General features: G+C 46.1%; 1 protein-coding gene across 1 annotated transcript; it reads right to left on the bottom strand.

Moving 5' to 3' along the window:
• Positions 1-415: 415 nt before the first annotated feature.
• LOC147444049 (uncharacterized) lies at positions 416-11,231 on the bottom strand. The gene is made up of 6 exons (XM_086526788.1): positions 11,152-11,231; positions 8,807-9,646; positions 3,071-3,852; positions 1,848-2,107; positions 1,527-1,724; positions 416-1,417 (listed from the first exon to the last, which is right to left on the bottom strand). The coding sequence occupies exons 1-6, from the start codon at positions 11,229-11,231 to the stop codon at positions 1,073-1,075; spliced, it is 2,505 nt and encodes an 834-aa protein (XP_086382914.1). The 3' UTR covers positions 416-1,072.
• Positions 11,232-11,929: the final 698 nt, after the last annotated feature.

Below are 11,929 nucleotides of genomic sequence, written 5' to 3'. Positions count from 1 at the left end.
GCTACCGGCAATATAAGAAGATAATCATTGTTAGGTGATAATGTACGATACCCTTAACAAAAGCAGAAAAGAAAAGAAGAATAGGGTCATATAGATAATAGAAGACAAGCATAATGTCTCTCAATATATGAGAGCCACCCATATCATCTTTCCATTGAAGTCCTCCTTTGGCTCATCAATATTATAACCTCATTTGTTTGTGTCAACCAAAAAAAGATCTACAACCAATTATATACTTGAGCTGAACAAAAAGATGCTCAACATTCGGCTTTAAAGCACCACATTATAACAATGCCTATGGGAATTTCTATAGCACCGATGAAAGCTTCATGCCATACTACACTTCATAGCTCAAATTGCTAATGAACAGGGCTTGACTCAAGAAAATGAACCTTTGCAACCACAAAGTAGGAAATTGATATCAAACCTTTGTTTTACTTGGCTCCAATCTAAGTATTCCTTTTATTGAGGCATTTAATGAAGAACTAATGGACAAAGAAATTTAGAAAAGATGATGAAAAATGGGGCAGCCAACTGGGTAAGGTGGGACAATATGCGTTGTGAGGTGCAGAGTTCAACTCCCAACAGTTGCAAAGTGGCACCTAGAGTGCATCACAATGAATAAATAAGGATGTGGTCACGCGTGCGCCAATTATCAGTAATATGCTACTCACGCAACTATGCCAAAAAATCGGTATAGTTACAAAAAGACTTGCATAGTTGCATATAAGAAACACAATCAGTGCACGTGTGGCTGGGCATGGGGCACATATATTTCAAAAAGAAATTGGTAAGTATGCGCCGCATGACCACTGCCTAAGTGATAAAAGATAGGAGGGTATCTTGAATTTGCCACCTCACACCTCACACTCAACTCTCCCAGATAAAACAACTAGTCCAATTTGTATTACAAAACAAAAGGGCACCTTGTATGAATGTGTGATCTATGCACAGGGCAGTAACTGAGCTCATCATGAGGGCATAGGTTCTCCTTTGCTTTTAATATGTCGTTGTCGGGAATTGAACCTCGGTCTTTGTTTCCCCCACCACTAGCTCCTTCATCACTTACAGTTCAAAATATGGATGGATGCCCATTGTAAACACTAGCAGAGGATGGACTAGGGGATACCCTCTCTTCTTGCATTGATGATGCCATCTCAGGATGAGTTCTGATGTCAAGGACGTGAAGTGAAACAGGGCGGCATGCACGCCGATATGCACTCAGTATGTCGAGAATAGATTGAACATTAAAGCATCTTACTTTCCTGTCAGACATGAACCAAGGCAGGACTTTCTCATTCCCAACTCGCGTCACCAAGAGTTTCTTTTTTAGCGTCCTTGCATCCTTTAGCTTCTTATCCAGGTCGGTGCTCGACGCCGGCGTGTCCACACCTACATGTGTCACATAGCAAAATCCCTGCACTTTGTTCAAAAGAAGCAGATTAAAGCAGCTGACACAGTAGTAACATACTCATGCCCTTAAGTGTCTTACATCGTAAAGCTGCAAAGCTTATTTTTATCTTTACCTCTGCTGTTCCTCCTATTCCGACGCCAAGCAATTCTTTGGTTTGGCTGGCCTCCAGATCTATTTTCAGCTCAGGAAACTCAAATTGAAACCATATTCTTATCGCTCTCACCACATCAAGGCTAGCGGCGCCACGAGACGGATGCAGACCATATGCGCCAGTGCTTGAGATGCTTGACAGATCACTATTGGAAAAGCTCTGCAGGGAAAATCACAAGCAAATGATGACAAGAAGTACCCACTTTGACAATCCCTTCATGAGGAACGGGCATAGCAAGAAGGCTTTTGATTAAATCATAATTAACGAGCTGTTTTCTAGTACCTCTAGCTGCAAGATAAAAGGCTCTGTTTGTATGTTGAGAAAGTAGAGAGGCACCCCTGAGATTTTTGATGCATTGAACCAGCTCATAGCCTGCGAAACTGTTTCTTCCATGTTGTCAAAACGCGAGAGGTTGGTGTTCCAGTGTGGGACCACCACCATGGAGTAGCATGAGTCGGTTTGTGGATCATTGTCCATGGCCTGTAAACTTTTAGAGATGTCCATAGTGGCAGCTTTAACCTTCATGCCCTGTAGTTGCTCTTCTGTATTAAAACAAAGATAAAATGAGACACTTTTAGGCATCGGTCACTCGATTAGATACGTTTGAAATAACAATGCCTCATGCATGGTCATGCGTGCAATAGCTATTTGCCTTATATGTAAGTATGCTGGTTTTGGCATAGCTACATCAGCAATATTACTGATAGCTGGCACATGACATGTGCCCACATCCTTACATCACACATTAAAAATGGGTGAGACAACGCTCAAGAGGTTCACTATATGTAAACAACATGGTCAACACCGATCCATCGGCCACACATAATATGAGGGTTCTGAAATGACACTAGAGGGCAAGGCCTTAGCATGCATGGTTCCAAACTCTAGAAGAGTATCCACCCCTTTTAGCATTAAAGGGAATATTTCAGCATTCAAGGCCTAATTTAATAAAACCCCTTATTTGAAGATTTTTCATGGATATACCACACCTTTTCCTATTTACTCTGTGTATGTGTCCTTTGATTGGTACCCTTTTGTATGTCGAAAACGTTTAAAACAAGGGGCTAATTAACCCCTTGCATTGATCTCAAGACATAACTAAGAGTGGCCCCCAAGAGACAACAACGCCAAGGATCTCTTATTTTGCATCAGTTTTAGCATTTCACAAGAAGTTTTGGACAAATTCTCACAATAATTCCCACATTGTGACTTACCTCAACATCATGAGCTTCTGTGAGAGAGGCACCACATACCTAGCTAGGTACAATTGGGGGCAGGGGACCGCCGGCCCGGTGGGGGGGCCCGGTGGTCCCCTACCCCCAATCGTACCTAGCTAGGTATGCGGAACCTCTCGAGCAGAAACTCATGATGTTATTCATTGTATGAAAAACATTGGAAAAGACTCCGTTTTCCTACATGAGAAAATTTCTTCATCTTCTTGTGAATTTACAAGCCCATGCATGTAGGAATTGTTTTGGAGAAGGGAAAAAAGGTCGAGAGCACACCTTGCAGGCTCCTGAATTCTTGTGGCGAGTTGTAATCTTCAAATGTGAATTCATGAAATTGGTCTTGGAAATCCTGCAGTATTAGATTGGAACTAGTCTTGAAATTCTTGTTAACAAGCTTTGCTTCTGTACTGAATGTGCCACGTCCTTGTCGCACCACTGTGATGATCAACTTCTGACCCAGGCAAGAATATTGTCGTAGGCCTCCAAACAGACCTTGCTTGCCATGATTGGAAGAAAGAGTTATTGTAGAATTTTTCTTCCCTTCAAAACTCACATTTTTCACAATGTCCCCTGTTAGAAGCTTGTCTATATTAGCAGCATTTCCCTCCTTCTTGACCTTGATACCTACAACTTTCTGCTGATTTTCTGCCTCTCTGCTTGTCCCTGCTTCTGATTCTGCATCCGATCGAGGTGACATTTCCCGTGATCCCAATGGCGTGCTTATTGTGTTTGAAGCTCTTGGCGAACCATTGCGCGCACTTGAGGATGAGGATGCCCTTGAGAACATAGAGGGCCATGAAGATCGACTTGCAGTTGAAGCTCTTGGGGTTGGTGCCGGGGCATCAAAAGGGGACGACGTATAATGTGATGATAGCGAGGTCAGGTCGTCTGCTTCGAAGACGGACGAGAAGGGTTTGTGTGGGCACTGTGAAGGTGTGGATGCTGATGACAAGGGTGATGCCGGCAATATTGTATTTGGCGATGATGATTGGCTAGGCATAGCTGATGATGAGGAGTGGGAGTCAGGAGGACCCTTGGTGTTGAGGACATGGCGGAATCTGAGGATATTTCATTGGGCTTGATGATGAGGATGTGGGTGATTAGGAGGAGCAGATATGGCTTATGTGCGGAGCGCTAAGGTGGGCGGCGCAATGCAGCACGTCTCTGATCTGGAAGGTGCTGCAACTGCCCACAGGCGCCGACTTTTGCAGACAAGCTAGATTCTCACCGTCACGAAGGAGGAGGGTGAAGAAGGAGAGAAGAAGATTCATGGCTTCGCGACTTTCCGAGGTCTGATCATATGGTATCTTCTCACGGGCTGTGTGTGTGTGTGTGTGTGTGAGAGAGAGAGAGAGAGAGAGAGAGCGCGGCGAGCCTGGCCTATATCTCACACGGGCATGGGAGGAGATGGGATCTACGGTGGGATGATTGAGCACCGTACATCTCGGGCTTCCGTGGACAATGTAAACTCGGGAAAAATGTAAACTCGGGTACCCGAGTTTACTTCGCTCCTCCCCCTCGCCCCCAAGGATTGAACCCACAACCTAGGGTTTGAGGGCCATGTGGCCTATCCACCACGCCCACGCATGTCACTGTGGAATGTCCACGTTTCCATGGAGTTTTTGACGTGCAAAAGTATCAGGGCGGACAAAAGTAAACTCGGGTATTTTTGTAAACTCGGTACCTGAGTTTACAAAAATACCCGAGTTTACTTTTGCGACAAGATCTACGGCGCGCGCCTAATGTCGGAGCCCAAAAGTGATGGGAGCCTTTGATCCCATCTCCCATGCCCGTGTTAGATACAGCGCACTGCGCAGAGAGAGGAGAATATACATTTCTTGCGGATGGAAAAAGATTTTTGGAATACATGTGTGTGTGTGTGTGTGTGTGTGTGTGTGTGTGTGTGTTTTTGAGGGCACGGAGCGACTTTGATCTTATCGGTGGACCCCATGGGTCTCGTGGGGTGTGAGTCAAACCCCGAAGTTCGGAACCTCTCGGTTGCCTCATGATTGACATGGTCTCATCAAAGAGAGAGAGAGAGAGAGAGAGAGAGAGAGAGAGAGAGAGAGAGAGAAAGAGAGGAGGAACCCTAGCGCTAGCGATGGCATGAAGAGAATAGCAACGCCGCCCCTCCCTCGCCGTCTCATCGGGAGATGGCCTCCCAGGTCATCTAGGCACTGACGCCAGACCCCCAAATATCTGGGCCTCGGGCGGGCTACCTCACCACTCACTTGTGCTCCTCTATAGCCCACGTCGGGGGAGTTAATAGCTTGACCCATGAAATGCTTTCCCATCATAACCTAACCGCGCTCCTCAACGGAGGCGATTATCGTCTTCCACAAGACAACGTAAACAGACTGGAAGCAGCACAGCAAGCTCGACATGATGCACGCTTCTACACCCAGGCATCTCCTGCCAGCCCAACAACAGGGCTTCATCCTACGCTGTTGAGGGCTCTGCCACTCCAACCGCCCCTGCAGCGCCCTCAGACCCTCACCAGGGAGGCTGAAGCTCTTCTTCAGGAGGCATTGGGCAAGCTTCAATCGGTAAGCCTCTTGTTATTTTACCTGCTGCTCAAGTTCGCAAAACGCAAGTCGATGTAGAAACCAGAGCTCTAATAGGTCTGCTAGCTGGTCCCCGCCCTCCGACAGATGTGCTGAGAGGGTGGATTAAGAACCACTGGGGCCCCTTAGGTGCAGAGGTGGAGACCATCCAGGCTCTCCCCAAGAATCAATACATATTCGTGTTTACGAAGCTCGGACATGGCCTTCAGAGTCCTGAGCGCTGGCCAGTGGCTGCTACGAACCTCCCCCCTGTGCCTGTTTAAGTGGTACAAAGATTACAATGCAAAAAGGATGCCCTCAACAACTTCCCTGTCTGGGTGGAGTTTCTGAATCTCCCTTTGCACTTCCATAACCACATTCGAGTTATAGGGGATCAGCTAGGAAAAGTTCTAGGGGGGAGACCTCGCGGGGATTACATTCCCGCATGGCACCCACAGGCGCTCATTGAGATGGATACCTTTGTAGATCTCCCTCAAGAGATGGTTGTAGCATTGGACGACGGGGAGTTCTTTATCCAGCCTCTGGTGTACAAATATCTTCCCAACTTTGCATGCTTCCACTGCGGGGTAAAGGGACATTTTGTCAGGGACTGCCCTATCAAGAATCTTAAACCAACTCAAAAACACCCCTGTCGCCACAGAAAACAACCAAAAAAATGAAGGCATGGCCAGACCACCCCCTCAACCGTCTAGGGCTGAAAAATCTACTGCTAAAAAACCAGCTAATGAGAGGAACAAACTCAGGGCCCCCAACATATATGCCATATTTGCTTCCCTCCTCCCTGTGTGGGAAGACTCAGAGGTAGCTAACTCCTTAGAGCAAGACTCGGGAGAGGATGAGGACTCTAAGTCCTGCCTAGTTTCCCAAGTTAACTAGAGTACTTCGTTAGTTGCGTTCGTATCGAATTGAGATTGAGCAAAATATTGAAAACTGAGATAGAGAGAGAGAGAGAGAGAGAGAGAGAGAGAGAGATTTTTCATGAAAGCGTGTTAGATTTTTCTACCTGAGAGTGTTTGGGATACCGCCGTCGTGGTTCATAGGTGTGCCTCAGCATAAATTGGATACCGATCGCAGTGCTTCAGAGGGATACCTCGCCAAAAACCACAAGGAGTGTTAGAGTTTTGTCAAGCTCAATGTTCATGATCGTACAAGATGTCAATGTTATTAATTGTTTGTTGTTCCATTTTTATGTTTTAAAAAAAAGAAAAAATGCAAGTCTCCTTACATGGGGGAGTTTGCACAGTCCTCCCCAATTTTTATAATACGAGGGAGCGTGCCATTCCCACGGCAACGTGCAATTTTCAGTGTGTTCATTGACTGTGTTCTCAGTGTCAAAAATAAAAAAATGATCATGCTTACTCACTACGCAATAAAATGTCTATCGCCAATGCACTTCCTTACATCAACGATGTTGGGTATCTCCTGTACTTAACCCGCTGCAACAGACGGCATCCCAGGGAAGATATCCTTCAAGAAGTTTTTGTGCTATTGTGAGGACACCACATTTTGTATACATATTGATCAAACCACCACCAAGCATGAAATCGTACTCCCAAAAAATGTTGACTAGCGATCACATCGTGAATTCCAATACCCATGTGAGAGTCTTTCATAAGGCCACATGCCTTCAAGGTAAGCGTAGGTGAATGTATTTGGAGAAAGAGGTTCTATAAAAACATCCCACACCACATTTGGCATACATATCGACCAAGGCATTGCCAAGCACGACATTTTTTTGCAACAGTCCCTATTAAAGTGAATTTTCAAGTCCATATCGGCATCTTATGTACATCAAGATGCACGCGTATGTGATTGCATCTGGAGAGAGGCTCCGGCTTTGTGCGCGTATCTCGCAATCAATTAACGCCGTTTCGAAGAGTAAGCTCCTCAAGCACTTGCAGAAAACAGCACAGAGCTCCTCACGCGGCCCTATTCGAGCATATCCTGCAATCATAGCGTTCCAAAAGACACCATCCCGCACCACATTTAGCATAGATATAGACCAAGGCATTATCAAGCACAACAATTTTTTGCAACATCTCCCCATATTGGCATCTTGCATATAGCCACATGTCTTCAAGATGCATGCGTATGTGATTGCATCTGGAGAGAGGCTCTCGCTTTGCATCCGTTGAAAACAGCGGAGAGCTTTTTGGCCCTGCTTCTGTTGTGCGTATCCCGCAATCAATGCACTCCAGGAGACGACATTTGGGACAGGAAGCTCCTCAAGCACGTTCTATGCTTTCTGAAGCGCACCACATTCATCATATGTATTGACCACGGCATTGCCAAGCACGAAAATTTCTTGAAATAGCCCTTGACTAACAATATGAGAGCGAATTTTTAAGCCGATATCAACAGCCCAAAACTCTCGGTGCGGCCCATGTCGGGCATATCCTGCAGTCGTAGCGTTCCAAGAGACAACATCCAGCACCACATTTGGCATACATATGGACCAAGGCATTGCCAAGCACGGCAATGTTTTTGCAACAACCCCTATTAAAGTGAATTTTCATGCCCATATCAACATCTTGCGTACAGCTACATGCCTTGAAGATGCACACGTGTGTAATTGCATATGGAGAGAGGCCCCCGCTTGGCACCCACTGAAAATAGCGGAGAGATTTTTGGCCCTGCTCTTGTTGTGTGTATCTCGCAATCAATGCACTCCAAGAGACGGTATTCGGGAGAGGAAGCTCCTCAGACACGTTTTGTTCTTTCTGAAGTGCACCACATTTAGCATACGTATCAACCAAGGCATTGCCAAGCACGACAATTTCTTGCAACAATCCTTAACTAACAATATCAGAGTGCATTTTTAAGCCCATATCAACCTCTTGCATAGAGATGCATGCCTTCAGGATGCCTGCGTAGGTGATTGCCTCTGCTGACCCGCATGCCTTCAAAATGGTTGTGTAAGTGATTGGGCCCTCACTTTGCATCCGCTGAAAATAGTAGAGATCTTTTTGTCCCTTCTCTTGTTGTGCGTATCCCGCAATCAATGCACCCTAAGAGACAGCATTCCGGACAGAAAGCTTCTCATGCACGTTTTGTGCTTTTTGAAGTGCACCACATTTAGCATACGTATCGACCAAGGCATTGCCAAGCATGACATTTTCTTGCAACAGCCCTTGACTAACAATATGAGAGCAAATTTTGAAGCCCATATCAACAACCCAAAGCTCCAGGCGCGGCCCATGTCTGGCATATCCTGCAATCATAGCGTTCCAAGAGACAACATCCCACACCACATTTGGCATACGTATCGACGAAGGCATTTCCAAGCACGGCAATAGCCCCTACTAAAGTGAATTTTCAAGCCCATATCGGCATCTTGCGTACAACCACATGCCTTCAAGATGCACGCGTGTGTGATTGTATCACATCTTTGCTTTTGTGCATGTCAAGTAGTGTTTTGGCCTCATCATGCTTGCCACATTCTGCATACACGGTTACAAGAGCATCTGAGCACTTCACCAGCAACCCTATATTGCACAAGATGATGGTGTATGTTGATGCTTCTTTCAAGGTCTTTGTTCCGAGCACAAGCCTTGAGTAAGTAAAGCAAATTTCCAATTTGATCAATTGTAGAAGAACCATGAGATGGCTCTCCAACAGCCACTCCATTTCCAAGCTCTCCATGACCCCAAGATGGACTGTCCAGCTATCCACCCATAAAGGCTCCCCAGCAGCTTGATACTTCAGGTGTGGGCTTGGCCCGTCGTTGCGGTTTTCCCACCATTTTGTGGGATCGCTTGGAGACTCCTTCCCCAACGAGTTGTTGCTACCATAGTCCCCTGTGATTAATGCAAAATTCAATAGACGATGAATTGTACGAGCCATGCGCAGGCATGGCGTGTGCGTTTGGGCGCTAACAATAGCATCTGAGCACTTCACGAGCAACCTTGCTTGCACAGGATGATGGTGTATGCTGATGCTTCTTTCAAGGTCTTTGTTCCGAGCACAAGCCCTAAGTGAGGCAAGAAAAGTGCCGATTTGATCAATTGCAGAAGAGCCATGAGATGCATCTACGACAACCACTATATTTCCAAGCTTTCCATGAGCCCAAGATGGAGTAGCCAAGCTATCCACCCATAAAGGCTTCCCAACAGCTTGATGCTTCAGGTGTGGGCTTGGCCTCTTGTTGCGGTTTTCCCACCATTTTGTGGGATCGTTTGGAGACTCCTTCCCCAATGAGATGGTGCTTCCACAGTCCCTTGTGCTTATTGCACAATTCGGTAGACAATGACTGGTAGGAGCCAGGCGTATGCGTGTGGATGCAAGCTTCCTATAAAAATAGAGAAACCCGTTGAAAGTCAGGCCATGTGGAGCAATGCGCTGCGAGTGTTTTAAATGTGCCTACATCGCTAACGAAGTAACAAGGTAGACAGGGAGAACTCTATCGACCTCAATAAGGCCTCGCCCATCCCTCTCAACAATGAGAATGTGATCCCCAAACCTGAGGGAGCCTCAGAGGCAGGTCCCTCACCCATGGAGGTACAAAAAGACAACAAGAGAGCACTCAACTCAGCGACACTGGCTTCTCCACAGACTCAGAATAAAAGTCGGAAAGACCGTCGAAGCATTAGATGAAATCTCTCTCCTGGAACATAAAAGGGTTATCGGACCCCAAAAAAGCTAAGAAAATCAAAGCGTGGATTGCCATCTATCCTGTTGATGTTATCGGCCTGCAAGAGATTAAGACTACTGGACCAGAGTTAGAGCAGAGGTTCCTTACCATATCTAGTCAACACAAGAGGTTTTTTTCCTCGCACTCTAGAGGCTCTGGAGGAACTGCACTTGGAATCCCCCAAAGTTGGCAGGAGAACCCTAACCTCTCCTTGGTAGGAGAATACTGGGTAGTTGTGGCTATTGAAGCCACCCTCCACTGCATCCTAGTGTCTGTCTACGCAGGAGGGACAACTAGGGAAAGAACCACATTATGGAACCATCTTAGCATAATGCAAGGACAAGTTATAATGTTCGGAGACTACAACATGGTAGAAGCTTCAAAGGACAGGTATCAACAGAAAGGACAAGCTATGTCAACATCCGAAAGGAAGGAATGGGATCTCCTTAAAGCTAAACTCGAGCTTGGGATGTTGGAACGCCTAGGGAGCTCACCTGGCAGAACTACTCAAAAGGGGAAAACACTAGGAAGGCTCGCCTTGATAGATGCTACATCAATGTCCCTCTGGCAAGGAACTTCAATTGTATCAAAGGCAAACCCAGACAAACCTCGCGTGCTTTGGATCATTATCCCTTAGTCATCACTATTGATGATAAGTGCAACAAAATTTGTAATCATTGGTTCCACAACGACTCCTCCCTCTTCCAACTTGAAGAAGTTCAAAAAAGTGTCAAGGCTATCTAGGTGCAGGAATTCTCCAAGGGGCATACCCCAGCCCAAGCCTGGGTGAAGGCCATTTCTAATACTCAACGCACCCTCATTAGGTATAGGAAACAGGTTAAAGAGATCCGTAGGAAAAGAAAAGACAGTATCTACAATGCCCTCATCGACTTGGAATCCTCAAATAAGGAAGACACAGTAACGCAGGACAAAATAGCTACTCTAAGACAACAACTGCGTATAGAGGAGGACCTCACCATGAAACACACAGTAGATTCTTCAGAGAGTGGTGCGCGGGGAAGATTGACAAACCAACTAAGGACATGTTCAAGCTCCTTAGAAAGAAAAACCAAAGGGAAACTATCCCTTTTCTACAAGGTCCCAATGGAAAAGCTATGTAGGAGGCCGAAAACTTGGAAATCACTAGGCCCCACTTCTCTAACCTGTTTAGCCCTGCCGAAAAGCCTAACGACACTAGCTCTGTTGCTAGATTGATTATCCAGAACTGTAGGAAAAAAATCATCCCACCCCTATTCGCCTCACAACTAGACTCAGACCTCACGACTTGGAAAATCAAACGAGCTATTGACTCTCTCATAATCAAGAAGACCCCTAGTTTGGATGGCCTCCTCGCTGAGTTCTACCAAGCCTTCAAGGAAGTAATGGCTCCCATCTTGGTTATAGTCTGGGAAGAAGCAGTGTCCTATGGAGCCCTCCCGGTTCAAATCAATACGGGGGTTGATGAGATCAATAACTGGAGACCCCTAACCATGCTCAACTCTGCATACAAAATCTTTGCGAAAGCGATTGCTCTGAGAATATCCCCAATGCTTGCTGAATGGATTTCCTCATAGCAAATAGGGTTCATCAAAGGCAGACGTATAATGGAGGTTGTCATCTCAATGTGGGAAGGAATAGTAGAACACGCAGAGGAATCAGGACAAGACTACGTATTTGTCAAAGTCGACTTCGAAAAAACATACGGCAGGCTGGAATGGTCTTTTCTGCTAGACTGTCTAGTAATGATGGGATTTGGACCCACGGTGGTCAAATTTGTCCAGACGCTTCTGGGCAATGCCAAAGCTAGAGTGGTGCTCAACAACTCCCTTTCTGTTCCTTTCGCCCTTAACCAATCAGTCAGACAGGGATGCCCGTTGGCCCCCCTCGTCTTTGCTACTACAGCTGACTCCCTAAACTGGTTAGTCAAAGCCAGAATGGCCA

Source organism: Adiantum capillus-veneris, chromosome 13, assembly GCF_014529385.1.
Source record: "Adiantum capillus-veneris isolate H3 chromosome 13, ASM1452938v2, whole genome shotgun sequence".
In the NCBI taxonomy this organism is placed as follows: Eukaryota; Viridiplantae; Streptophyta; class Polypodiopsida; order Polypodiales; family Pteridaceae; genus Adiantum; species Adiantum capillus-veneris.
Note: the sequence above shows the minus strand (reverse complement) of the source record. Positions and strands in the feature narration are given on the sequence as shown.